The following is a 14,736-nucleotide window of genomic DNA, read 5'->3' on the forward strand; positions in this document are numbered from 1 at the left end:
TTCTACTCTTCTTAAAGGTCTTTATCTCTAAAGACCTCTAAAAAGCATTCTATAGACAGAGGACCTCCTAAATGTCTTCTTCTGTAGACAGAAGGCCTCTTCCATATACAGAAGACCGCTTAAAGGTATTTTTGTTCTTAAATTTGTAAATTTATACACCGAGAACTTCTTAAGGCTCTTCTCCTACTCGTTAAAGGTTTTTACAGGTAGCAACTTCATAAAGGCTTTCTATAGGCAGAATATCTCTTATAAGTTTTCTTTTACAAAAAGACATCGCCTTAAAGGACTTCGATAGACAGAATACCTCATACCTCTTCAAGACCTCTTCTATTGTCAGAAAAAGTCTTCTTCTATAGACAGAAGACCATTTAAAGGTCTTTTATGGGCATGAGATATCTTAAATGTTTTCTTCTAAAAGGTCTTATTCTATTAACAGAAAACAACTTAAAGGCCTTCTATACAAATCAGTCCTCTAAAAGGTCTTCTATAGACAGAAGATCTCTCAAGATCACTCTCTCTTAAAGGTCTCCAATTGAGAGAATATCTCTAATAGGTATTCTATAGACCCTAAAGGTCTTCTATGAACAGAAACCCCCTTAAAGGTATTTTATAAACAAAATACCTCTTAAACGTCTTTAATAGACAGAAGACCTCTTAAAAATCTTCTATGGACGGAGGACCTCTTCCAATGTCTTCTATAAAAAGAAGACCCCCAAAGGTTTTCTATAGGCAGGAGACCCTCCAATGTCAAAATACCTCTTAAAGGTCTTTAATAGACAGGAGAACTCTCGAATGTCAGAATACCTCTTAAAGGTCATTAATAGACAGAATACCTCATAAAGGTTTTCTCTATGCAAAATACCTCTTAGAGATTTTCTATAAGCAAAAGACCTCTTAAAGGTTTTCTCCTATAAGCAAAAGACCTCTTAAAGGTATTTTATAGACAGAAGACCTCTTCAAGGTATTCTATTGACGGAAGATCTCTTAATGGTCTTCTTTGGACAAAAGGCCTCTTAAAGGTCTTCTATAGACAGAATACCCCTTAAAAGTTTTCTATAAGCAGAAGACCTCTTAAATGTCTTCTATAAGCAGAAGGCCTAATAAAGGTCTTCTATAGACAGAATACCTCTTAAAAGTTTTCTATAAGCAGAAGACCTCTTAAAGGTTTTCTATAAGCAGAAGACCTTTTTAAGGTCTCCTATAAGCAAAAGACCTCATAAAGGTACTTTATAGACAGAAGACCTCTTCAAGGTATTCTATAGATGGAAGATCTCTCTTTGGACAGAAGGTCTCTTAAAGTTTTCTATAAGCAGAAGACCCCTTAAAGGCCTTCTATAGACAGAAGACCTCTTAAAGGTGTACTTTAGACAAATAATCTCTTAGAGGTCTTTTATCTTTAAGAAAAAGTTTTATCGTAATACGAAAATAACTCACCGTTGTTCCAAAGAATCAGCCCGGGCACTCTTATAACCCGAATCATTTAAACTGCTATCCTGGCGTAGAGAGGGCAAAGAGTCCCAAGGAGAACGTTTGGTGCCTGAACTATTGGTTTGTTGTGACATTAGACCTTGGCCAGAACCAGAACCAATGGTTGAGCTGCCAGAACGCCAACCATCCGAGTGGCGGAACCATTGGGCACGGGCCGATTCACCAATACAAGAAGCACAACGGGAATTTGAAAAGCTAAAACAAGCAGACATTTTAATTATTACACTTCACGATTTCTCTCACTTTTTTCACTTACCTTGTATTGTGATCCGACAAATAGCCCCTTTCACGTTCTCTTTCACGCTCCCGTTCACGTACCAATTCATTGCGATCACTGTAATAGCCATCACGTTCACGATCACGCTCTTTTTCGCGCACTGTGGACATAGGACGATGTGGAGGCAAAGGTAGAGTAGAAGATTTAGCACTTGTAGCTACAGAATTCGAAAGACATTGGAAGCGGTTTTATGTTTGGATTTTAGAGAGACAGTTTCATTTTGCAGGAAAACAAAAAACAAGAACGGAACAAAACAAAAGACCGTGTCAGACTGGTTTTCATTTTTTGTTTTGGTTTCTATTTTGTTTTTTTTTTTATTAAAATGTGTTTGTGTGTGTTTAACTATTGTTGTGCATTCAAGAAAATCAGGAAATCAGTGCAGCAATTTTGGTTTTGATTTCTTTTTTTGCTTAATTCAATCCTTAAAATTTATTGTTAACAAAACTAAGAACAAAAACACAAAAATCTCTCTCAAGAAAAAAAGAAAGGAAGACACGTGCATCACAAGTCGCTTCCACATGAACTTAAAGTGGCAAAATGAACTGACATTTTCACTAGTTTTCGAATTGGCATTGCTTGCGATTTCATTATTTTGTTTTTGTTTTTTTTTAATATGTAGAGTAAATTATGAATACTATGTTGGTATACTTACGCCTACGCATGGGAAATGGGCTACGTTGCATGGATCCAGGTAGACTCTCGGCAAATTCTGTCAGTTGTGACAGTTTGAGTGTTTTTTGATTTTTTAGATGGAAGCAGTGGTCAGTGGTGTGAGTTTTTTTGAAAAACATGTTTTAATGGAGTTTCGCAAGTGATTTCAATGCACGTTTCAATTGATGGCAAAAGTGGTTTTTGTTGTTTTTGTTCGGGGTGGTGGTTGAGTTTGTGTGACATGAAAATACAATGAATGATGTTAATGATTATGCTTCAAAAATTTTTTTAGTTTATTTTCTATTAAAATCTAGAAATAATTCAATAAGAATAAAGAATAGAAACAAAAGAAAAACAACACAAATGCTACCACACAAAGCATACAAATTCAAAAGAAATTGCTAAGATTTTTTTATGTCTAAAGAAAAATTTAGAAACTATTAACAAAAATATTTGTCTGTAAATGGATAATGTTTAATAAGGTAAGTAGGACTATAATAACCATTGAAACAGGACATTCCCCAATTGGGGTGAAAAGTGGATTAAAAAATCAAGTAAAAAACATTAAATTCGGCCGGGCCGAACTTTTTATACGTCCCACCATAAAATATTCTGAATTAATGGAATAATTAGTTTCCTGTTAGTTGTCAAAATTGTTTGACCATGGATACCCCAAATGCCTAAATTTTGTAACACAATGTATTTTAAAATTTCTTCAATCTATTGGGGGCTATACCAAAAAATGGACCAATACCCAGCAAAAAAAAAAAACTCTAAAAATAATGGGTTTTGTAAGGGATTTTTGGCAGCAGCAACTACTTACAAAACGCTGTAATAAGCCATTATTTTAACAAGAGCATGGCACACTGAATTACTAGTTATTCTATGACCACTAGAATAACCAGTTATTCTATGGCCATTGGAAGTTGAAAAACAAGCTATAGGATAAAAAAAATATTTTTTTATTTATAGAATTTATTTTACTATACACTCAGCATATATGCTAACGAGGGTATATACACTTTCATATGGGCAAAATGTGCCTCGTCGAAATAATGGTTTTAGACCCCAGGTATGTTTGGACGAAATGTGTTTCGGACAATTTGGAGTCGATTTAGCAATGTCCGTCCGTCTGGCTGGCTGGTGCGCACGATAACTCTCGAACGGATGAACCGAATCGGTTAAAATGTTGGCTTTCGTAATATTTTGACCAAACTTAGTTAAAGTTCGAAGATGGGCTATATCGGTCCACTCTTTCCGGTACCTCCCACACAAAAGTTCGAAAAATGTGTGCGCACGATAACTCTTGAAGGGAGTAACCGATTTGGTCCATACTTTGCATATCCTGAAATGTGTACCAGACTTAGATAAGGTTTCAATATGGACTCAATCGGTTAACTCCTTCGTGTACCTCCCACACAAAATTTCGGAAAAGTTTAGTTAAGGACCAGCTCTCGCATCGCTTTGATTTTTGTTTTAGCACCTTGTATTCACTGCCCCCCATACGACGGTACAAGTTTCATTAGGGGCAAGTCCCTACTTCCTAAGAAATAGCATGAAAGTTGCAAAAAAGTCCTATGACACCGCGTGAGGTGGTTGGAGCGAAAGATAACTCAAGAACGGATCTGCCGATTCGGTCCAACATTTGGCCTTAGTAATATTTTGTCAAAACATAGTTTAAGTTCGAAGATAAGCCATATTGGTCCACTTCTTCAGGTGCCTCCCTCACAAAAGTTCAAAAATGTTCGGAAAAATTGTTCGTACGGTAACTCTTGAAGGGAGTGGCCGAATTGGTCCATACTTTACACATCCTAATATATCTACTAGATATAGATCAGGTTCAAATATGGACCATATTTGTTCACTCCTTAAGGTACCTCCCACACAAAATTTCGGATAAGTTCACTTTAAGACCTGCTCTCACATCACTTTGATTTTTGTTGAAGCAACTTGCATTCGCTGCCTCAATTACGATGGTAAATTTTTGTTCAGGGGCAAGTCCATACTTCTTGAGCAAATAGCCCGAAGGTTGAAAAATCCCCTATGGCACCATATGTAGTGGCTGGAGATCCACTTCCATAATGGTCAATGTAGTTCCATTCCTTTTAGTTTCTACTCCGCAAAACTTTTGATCTTTAATCCTAATCAACATTTTTGTCGGTTCAAATGCCCAAAATTTTTAAAAACCCCTAAATACATAGGTTTTTTGGAAAAATTGTTTCAGTATACACAGGCTGAGGGTATATCTCAGTCAGCAAAGCTAACTGATACTTTTTTACTTGTTATTTTATTTCGATTTTTGTTGGATTTGAACACACGAACTTCTGGTATGTAGCCGAACACAGTACAAACCAGGCATCGCACACGGATATTAAGGGTTGTTTAAACGCGTACATGTGCACAACCAACTGTTTTTTGTTTTTTTTTTTAACAAAAAGTACCCGACCGGCGGTGAGCGTTGAACACACCACCCTCTGATTTGTTGTCAGACACGCACGCTCTGTACCACCGTACTCATAACTTAGTAAGGACTAATATAAGTAGTCTTCTCCCTATTGCCTAAAAGATAGTGTCAGGGATATTATGCGAAGGACAAAAGCTTATGGTCAATATAATAGGACCATACCAATGCGGCTTTAGACATGGCAAGTCTACCATTGACACCATTAAACGCCATATCCGTACATATCAGTAGAGGACTGAACCAGAAAAGGCCGTGCGACCGAACAGTCATGGTGGCTCGATACCGTCAACCATGCCAAGCTGTTCGAGGATATAGATAAGACTAATCTCCAGCCATGTTTGAAACGTTAGGTAATCAACTATATGTGCGGACGCCAGTCGTTTGTGGAATTCAGAAACAAGAAGTCCAATCCCGTAGAGTGAAACAGGGAGTTCCCCAAGGAGGGGTGATATCTCCAGAACTGTTTAACCTCTACCTCTTTTTGAAATTCCACACCCTCCAGACGTTATAGAGATCGTGATGTATGCGGATGATTGAAAGATCTTGGCGTCGGGACCTATCATCGATGACATATGTGATAGGTTAAATGTCTACATAGCTGACCTAGTGCAGTTCTTCCATCTGAGGAATATGAAAATATCCGCTGCTAAATCCACTGCCACACTGTTTACCACATGGACGGCTGAAATGAGGCTCCCACTGAACATATTGGTCGATGGTGCACTAACTACCCCAAAATACTGGGTATAACGTTCGATAGCATGTTTAAGTCGTCCGCGCATGCCACAACTATTTGCGATAAGATCAGAAGTAGGAACAAGGTGCTCAAGTCGCTGGCCGGCAGCACTTGGCGTACTGACAAAAAGACCTTGTTGACCACCTACAATACAATAAGCCGGTCTGTGGTAAGATATGCGGCGCCAGCGTGGCCTGCAAAGGTTAGTACCACGCAGTGGAAGAAGATTCAAACCTGCCAGAATGCTGCCCGGAGGACTGCAACAGGTTGCCTCCTCATGACACCAGTGGAACATCTTCATGAGGAGATGAAGATTTTACCGGTGCGTCAACACAATAAGATGTTGTCGATGCAGTACCTGCTTGGGTGTTATCGCAGTGAACATCCCTGTCACGATTTAATGGACAGGCTTCCTCCACCCAGGCACGTCGGGAGAGATGTTCGTGATCTAGAGAGAGAGGTCCAAATGTATAAAAGAGAACGAGCTTATCAGGCAGGCTTGGATAGCATTCACACTGACATGGTTGCGCAGGCAGTACAGAGATACAGTATGAATGCCGTACTTGGAGACCACCCCCCATCCATCGCAGATGAAGAACGCCAGCTGCCAAGGCAAACACGTGTGTTTTTAGCCCAGTTAAGATCCGGACAATGCAGCCGCCTCAATTCGTATTGGACCCGAATTGACGCCATGATATCCAACACATGTCCAGCGTGTGGATTGGGACCACACGATACACTGCATTTGTTTAGCTGCCCAGCTAACCCCACTCACCTGCGTTGCTACAACAACAACAACCATTGACAAGATATTTACCTTGCCACAAATCCTGGAGAAGACCTAAGAGATGCAGATCAACACCTACCACCTTTTTGTCCATTATAAGGCAGCCTTCGACAGCCACCTACGCCCAATGATATTCCAAGCCATGTCTGAATTTGGTATCCCAAATTTGACTTTATAAGATTACTTTAACTGATACTAGGTCATCAGTTAAAATAGAAAAGAACCTCTCCGAACAATTCAGTACCAAAAGAGGTTTCAGACAAGGAGACAGCCTTCCGTCTGACCTGTTCAACATCCTGTTGGAAAAGGTTATACGAGATGCAAATGTCAAAACAAATGGCACAATATTCAACAACAGTCACATGCTACCTGCTTATACTGATGACATTGACATCATAGGACGATCACTAAATGAAGTAGAAGGTCGAAGGAGAATCAGCAAAAGTGGGTCTGGCATTAAACGGCAAAAAGACAAAGTTGATGGTGTCGACGCGCAATGCGTCCATAGAGCTAGGACCAACATTGAAAGTTGGTTCCTATCAATTTGAGATAGTAAAAGACTTCGTTTACCTCGGCATCCCCGTAAACACAAAAAACAACATCAGTTGTGAACTAAAGAGAAGAATTGTGTTGGTCAACAGATGCTACATTGGCTTAAGTAAGCAGTTTAAAAACAAGGCCACATCTCGTCAAATATCTCGCTTTACAAAACGCTGATACTACCCGTGCTAATGTATGGCTCCGAAGCCTGGGTACTTGCGCAAGCAGATAAGGCAGGGCTTGGAGTGTTTGAGAGAAAAATTCTTCGAAAGATCTACGGGCCAATATGCATTGACGGTGAATAACGACGTCGTATGAACCACGAGCTGTATCTGCTATACAACGACATCAGTATAGACAAACGTATCGAGATGCAACGATTGTGTTGGCTAGGCCATATCATAAGAATGAGCTATGATGAACCAGCTAAAAAGGCGTTTAAACACGGACCACATGGCGGTACATGCAGAACTGGCAGGGCAAGGCTTCGATGGAGCGAACAAGTGAAAAAAGAGATGGAAAGACACGGTATTCCAAAGAGTGAAGCAAAAAACAGAGAGAATTGGAGATCTTTTCTTAGTTCGGCTTATGGAACGAATGTTCTGTAATGAGCCAGCTAGTAGGTAAGTTAAGTAATAAAAGTAGTTATTTTTGTTTACATCACTTTGTTCTGGGTTACATAATGACTAACGGATTCGAATTTTTGCTGGGTTAAAATTTGTAGCTAAAATCCTTAAACTACCGAAAATTGGGGGTACAGTTGGGGCTATACCAAAACGTGGACGTATATTGACGTTTTTTTTTTTTTGTGGAGAAGTTTCGGGACCACTGAGAACCTCAAGTGTCAAATTACAGCAAGTTCGGTCAAACACTGTGTGTGTGGTTGGAGCGCAAGATAACTTTCGAACGGATTTGCCGATTCGGTGCAAAATTTGACCTTCGTAATATTTTCTCGAATATGGACTTTATTTGTCTACTCATTCTGGTACCTCTCACACAAAATTTCGGATAAGTTCACTTTAAGATAAGGCTGCTCATACAACTACACACATATTTTGTTATTGTGTTGGTTTTAAAACACAAACATTTTGATAGTTTCCCAACATACCATCCAGTCTGATTTTATAAAATTTACGAAAAACAATTCGTATAAATACATTCTACAATTACACAGATAAGCTTCGGTCAAACAATTTAGCTAAAATCCCCAAAATACCCTAAATCGGCAGGTACCTTAAATATGAGGACTATACCAAAAAATGGACCTATGTGAACGATTTTTGATGACGAAGTTTCGGGACCATGGAGAACCTAAAATGTCAATTTCATATTTTCATATTTTTGTTCGACAGACAACACTCTGCATCATTCTATGGAAACGGAACTTTGTTCCAAGCTGTTCCCTAAAAGTTCTAGTCCACTATACATGGAATTTCACAAAAATTTAGTACCTGAGGAAAAATAAAATAGCTCACTTCGTGTAAACGACACGGTAAATTATTAAAACGACTCTTAACAAGCAATAATACTACCTACTTAACAAAAAAAAAAAAACTATGAACACAATATCTGCTACAGTTCCTGAGAAATAGCCGTTTCTTTCTCCAGAAATTTGCTAAAATTACGTATTTTCCAATATTGGGAAACATTTTTCGTCTTTAGGAGCACGCCACACCCACACCTTCCAATATTTTGATATAATTCTTTTGCTTTCCTTACCCAGCAAACCAAATGTCGGATGTCCGACATATCGGAACAATTTCGGAAGCAAAATCGTTCAGATTACGTATCGATTTCTATAAGATTTTTCGTAGGGGGATTCGTTCAGATTTTGTTCCGATTTCGGAGAAAATGTCGGAAGTAAATTTCCCTTCGAATTAGCTAATGTTTTTCTTCCGATTTCGTTACGCATTCGGATCGATATGTCGGAAACAAATTTCCCTTCGCACAACAACCACCTTTTGTATATATTTAACAAGCAACATTTTAGTTTGTTGTCGAAAAACAAAATGGTTGGTTATAAAATTCGCATATACATTTTTTAAATATTTTAAATATAAATGCAACATATAATAATTCAAGCTAGTGCTGACTTAACATATTCGTACACAAAGTTTACATTGTTCTACTATAACTACAAAATGATAACAACAGTGAAAATCATTAGATATCTTTGAAATTATAATCTTCCAATAAAAAACATAACAAAGAAAATTTACCAATAAAAAATTGGCATCAGAAAAAAATTTTTTCCTTCGACAACAGACGAAATTATTCCAAAATCGCCCAGAAATCTTTACGAAAGTTCGGAAGGAACCTCAGATTTTCATACGACATTATTCCGAAATCGTTCAGAAATCTGTACGAAAATTCGGAGGAAGAAATTCGAATTCCGAATTTCCCAAGGATTTTCTTCCGATTTCCTTGCGAATTCTGACCGAAATCGATCCGATTTCGCTCCGACATTTTGTTCCGAAATTATGTCAACCACTCCATACAACTTTCGTTAAGATATCGTTACGATTTCGGATCAGATATCGGACGTAACGTCCGAAATTTGTTACGATATCGGTACGATTGGTTTGCTGGGTAGTTTCAATATGTTTGCTATCGAATCTCATATATAAGTTAACAATCGGTGATGGCCAGGAAAATCGATTTCTGAACCACTGTGCGCCGAAAACTTTCAAAACTTATTTTGTTATCACCTACGAAAATAATAATTATTTTTAATTTAGGTAATAGTTCATTTAGGCCATGTTTATATTATGGCCTTTTGCAGGGTTAACTTTCTTAATGAGGATTTATTTGAAATATAAGCAATGGAATTGCCATTTGAAACCCAGTGGGTTTGTTAAATCCGATTATATATAAACGTCCTATTAGGTCCACTCCTCTTGTTATTGTTTCTTGTATAGTCATAGACAGAGGGTATGATGTCGCCAAAGCCAACTGATTCTTCAAAATTGGCTTTTTCCGTATTTATACCCTCAGCCTTTAGGCTAAAGAGGGTATTTACACTTTGATACGACCAAATATGTGCCTCATCGAAATAATGGTTTTAGACCCCAGGTATGTTTGTACGATATCCGTTTCAGACAATTTTGAGTAGATCTAGCAATGTCCGTCCGTCTGTCTGTCTGTCTGTCCGTCTGTCTGGCTGGCTGGTGCGCACGATAACTCTCGAACGGATCAATCGATTCGGTTCAAATTTTGGGTATCGAAATATTTTGTCCAGATTCGATTCAAGTTCGAAGATGGGCCATATAGGTCCACTCCTTCAGGTACCTCCCCCACAAATGTTCAAAAATTGTCGCAAAAATTGTGCGCACGATAACTCTTGTAGGGAGTAACCGATTTGGTCCATACTTTGTACATTATGAAATTTCTCCCAGACTTAGATGAGGTTCCTATATGGACTCAATCGGTCCACTACTTCGGGTACATAACACACAAAATTTCGGAAAAGTTCAGTTTAGAAGCCTGGTCTCGAATCGCTTTGATATTTGTTTACGCAAGTTGTATTCGCTGTCCTCTATACGACGCTGTAAGTTTCATTAGGGGCAAGTCCATACTTCCTGAGAAAATAGCCTGAAAGTTACAAAAAACCTATGGCACCGTGTGTAGTGGTTGGAGCGCAAGATAACTCTCGAACGGATCTGCCGATTCGGTCCAAAATTTGGCTTTCGTAATATTTTGTCCAAAGTTAGTTCAAGTTCAAAGATGTTTGTGCGATATCCGTTTCAGAAAATTTTGAGTAGATCTAGCATTGTCCGTCCTTCTGTCTGTCTGTCTGTCTGTCCGTCTGTCTGGCTGGCTGGTGCGCACGATAACTCTCGAACGGATCAATCGATTCGGTTCAAATTTTGGGTATCGAAATATTTTGTCCAGATTCGATTCAAGTTCGAAGATGGGCCATATAGGTCCACTCCTTCCGGTACCTCCTCCACAAAAAAATTCGAAAATGTTCGGAAAATTTGTGCGTACGATAACTCTTGAAGGGAGTAACCGATTTGGTCCATACTTTACACATTATGAAATTTCTACCAGACTTAGATGAGGTTCCAATATGGACTCAATCGGTAAACTCCTTCGAGTACCTCCCACACAAAATTTCGGAAAACTTCAGTTTAGGACCTGCCCTTGAATCGCCGAAGGTACAAGTTTCCTCAGGGGCAAGTCTATACTTCCTGAACAGATAGCCTGAAAGTTGAAAAACAAACCCTATGACACCATGTTTATGGGTGGAAGCGCAAGATAATTCTCGAACGGAAATGCCGATTCCGGCCAAAATTTGGTCTTCGTAATATTGTTTCCAAACTTACTTTAAGTTCTTTAATATCGGTCTACTCCTTCATTATTTGTCCACTCCATTCCGTATCTCCCACACAAAATTTTGGATAAGTTCACTTTAAGACCTGCTATTAAATCACTTTGATAATTGTTGAAGCAACTTACATCATGCCCCAATTACGATAGTAAAAGCTGTTTCAGGGGCAAGTCCATACTTCTTCAGAAAACAGCCCGAAGGGTGTAAAAAACCCCTATGGCACCCCCATGGTCTATGTCGGTCCATTCCTCTAAGTACCTTTTCCGCAAAATTTTTGAACTTTAATCCTAATCAACATTTTTGTCGGTTCATACGACCAAAATTTTGAAACCCCCTAAATACATAAGTTTTTTGTGAAAAAGGTGTTTCAATTTGCACAGGCTGAGGGTATATCTCTGTCTGCAAAGCCGACTGATACTTTTTTACTTGTTTTTCGTTTTTGTGTGTACATTAGGGCGACCAAAAAAACAAATTTGTTTTAACTTCTACCCCCTAATTTGTTTCCACTTGATCCAAAAACCTTATATATGAACATTTTATGGCGATCAGTTAATGTTAAACTGTGGCAATCTAGTGATCTTTGTTTCCATAGAAATGTTAATGGGCATTTTCACGAAAATTCTCTAAATGCCCAATCGATGAAAAAACGTTACCTCTTCATTTTTGTGACTAAAAAACGAATACTACTCAAATTGTTGAAAGTCGAATCGATATTTAATATAGCTATATAGAGCACTAAATACCCAAAAATCGACTAAAAATTCATATTGGCGCTATATCAAAATCTGATGCGATTTTCACAAATTGTTGTAAGAGTAGTTTTTTAGTTTTTTCCAGTATTCGGAAAAAAACTTTATGAAATGTTTGCAAACGTTTCGTTTCGTATTTTTCATAGGAACAAAACAGAACGAAATGTTTAATTAAATTTTGTTTACATTCGTGTGCGAACAAAACAAAAAATTAAAAGTTCCCAACTTCACAACAACTCATAGAAAACGAAACCGTACAATACACACTGCAAACGTTTGGTGGTTTTTTTGAAACTTCCACCGCAGTATATTCCAAGTATACAATGCTAGCTTATAGGGTTGTTAAGCAATCAAATGTATGTTTGTCTGTATGTTTCATTGATCATTTCTCACAGCAAACGTTTGTAAACGATTCATTTTTTTTCGTTCGTGAATGAAACAACTCGGAACAGCATAGCCAAAGTACATTTCAGCAATCGTACAGTTTTGTTGTTCTTCATTTGAAAAGTTTGTGTTTTTGTTTTGAGAACGAAACGATTCAGAAAAATTGAAAAGTTTGTGACTTTGTGTGAATGGTACGGGAATCGTTTTGTTTGCTTGCGTTTATTTGGTTTCACTTTCATACGGGCAAAATGTGCCTCATCGAAATGATGGTTTTAGACCCCAAGTATGTTTGGACGAAATCCGTTTCAGACTATTTGGAATTGATTTAACCATGTCCGTCCGTATGCCTGGGTGGAGCGCACGATAACTCTCGAACGGATTAACCGATTCGAAGATGGGTCATATCAGTCCAATACTTCGGGTACCTACCCCACAAAAGTACGAAAATGTTCGGAGGAATTGTGCGCGCGACAACTTTTGAAGAGAGTAACCAATTTGGTCCATACTTTGCATATCGTGAAATTTCTGCCAGACATAGATGAAGTTCCAATATGGACTCTATCGGTCCACCCTTTCGGGTACTTCCAACACAAAATTTCGGAAAAGTTCAGTTAAGGACCTTCTCTCGAATCGCTTTGATTTTTGTTGCAACAACTTTTATTCGCTGCCCCGATTACGAAGGAACAAGTTTTATCAAGTTCCTGACAAAATATCCTGAAAGTTGTAAAAAAACCCGGATGACACCGTGTGTAGTGGTTGGAGCGCAAGATAACTCGCGAACGGATCGATTCGGTCCAAAATTTGGCTTTCGTAATATTTTGTCCAAACTTAATTTAATTCGATGGTAACATATATCGGTCCACTCCTTCAGATACCTCCCCCACAAAAGTTCAACAATTGTCGGAAAAATTGTGCGCACGATAACTCTTGAAAGGAGTGACCGATTTGGTCCATACTTTACACATCCTAATATGTCTACCAGATATAGATCAGATATGAATATGAACTATATTTATCCACTCCTTCGGGTACATAATTTCGGATAAATTCACTTTAAGGTCAGCTCTCGCTTCACTTTGATTTCTGTTGAAGCAACTTGCAACTTGCTCCTTTACATCGGGAAGAGTTTTATTCCAGAGGCAAATCCCTACTTCTTGAGAAAATAGCCTGAAAGGTGCAAAAACCACTATAACACCGTGCGAAGTGGTTGGAGCGCAAGATAACTCTAACTGATCAACCGATTTGGTTCAAAATGTGGCCTTTGTCATATTTTGTTCAAACTTAGTTTTAGTTCGAAGATGGGCAATACAGGCCCACAATTTCCGGTAGTTCCCCCCAATATTTAAAAAAAATCACTAAAATTCTAGGACGATATCACTTGAATGGGGCAACCAATTTGATCCAAACTTGGGATCCTTTAATATTTTGTCCAAATTTAGTTTAACTTCAAAAATGACCAATATCGGTCCTCTTCTTAGGGTACCTCCCTCAGAAAAGTTCAACATTTGCGTCTACGTGCAGTTTACGGTTTCTTCGAACTTCGAAGATCATTTGCAAATGTATCGTCGTGGTTCTGTATATCACATATTATATTTTCTGTGGACAAGCCCATGCTTCCTGTTCCTAAAGTTATACGATGACCCACTGAAATCACTTCAAATATAAACACATCAGTTAAAGCGGTACTAATATCTAAATTAACAAAACAAATCACTAGACTTAAATTGAGAACTAATTTTCAAAAATTATTAATAAACAAAATAACACACAAAGTTGGCTAAGAAAAAATGCATCACAAAGTCCGCTCAAAATAAACCAAGTCAAACAAAATTAAAGCGTCTTCATCTACTTCGAAAAAAAAGCTTCAAAAATTTTCTGCAGCATACTACCAACAATGTTTTTCTCTCTGTAATACTTACCCAAATTTTCCATACTCTGCGACAGCAATGCTTCAAATGTGTGCAAGCTGTACGATTCAGCATCCATACCCTTGGCCAGGGTGTTGCGTAAATGCATTTCATATTCCAACAATAGACGTGATGTGGGACTACCCGGTGTGGGTGTAACATTCGGTCCCTGATGACGATGAGGATGTCTCTGACCTGGCCCACCCACCACCGGACCACGTTGCCCGTACGATGATTGATCCTGATCCGAGTTGCCATTACTTGAACTCGGAGTAGTGGCATAACATTGATTATCGAACATAACGTTATCGGATGGTGGTGAACCCTCGATGCAGCTACGTTCACGTTCCAATTCCAAGTAGAGGTTGCGTGGTGTATAACCACGGCCAATTTCATGAGAAGATCTGTGAGCACCAGCCGCGG

At 38.5% G+C, this 14,736-nt stretch overlaps 1 protein-coding gene across 16 annotated transcripts in view; it reads right to left on the minus strand.

Annotated features, from left to right (window-relative positions):
- The window catches only part of LOC141403579 (protein still life, isoform SIF type 1-like), a 392,764-nt gene that overhangs the window by 351,432 nt on the left and 26,596 nt on the right, over nucleotides 1-14,736 (minus strand). For 8 of the 16 annotated variants that reach the window (XM_073986221.1, XM_073986220.1, XM_073986231.1 and 5 more), the window contains exons 8-11: nucleotides 14,326-14,717; nucleotides 2,418-2,474; nucleotides 1,745-1,922; nucleotides 1,435-1,683 (exon numbers count right to left, since the gene is read on the minus strand). In XM_073986221.1, coding sequence (XP_073842322.1) covers nucleotides 1,435-1,683; nucleotides 1,745-1,922; nucleotides 2,418-2,474; nucleotides 14,326-14,717 — 876 coding nt within the window. The remainder of the gene's footprint in view (nucleotides 1-1,434; nucleotides 1,684-1,744; nucleotides 1,923-2,417; nucleotides 2,475-14,325; nucleotides 14,718-14,736) is intronic. The other 8 variants (XM_073986229.1, XM_073986226.1, XM_073986228.1 and 5 more) reach the window with 3 other exon arrangements.

This window comes from Musca autumnalis, unplaced genomic scaffold (genome assembly GCF_047663935.1).
Source record: "Musca autumnalis isolate F117 unplaced genomic scaffold, ASM4766393v1 scaffold_4, whole genome shotgun sequence".
Taxonomy (NCBI): domain Eukaryota; kingdom Metazoa; phylum Arthropoda; class Insecta; order Diptera; family Muscidae; genus Musca; species Musca autumnalis.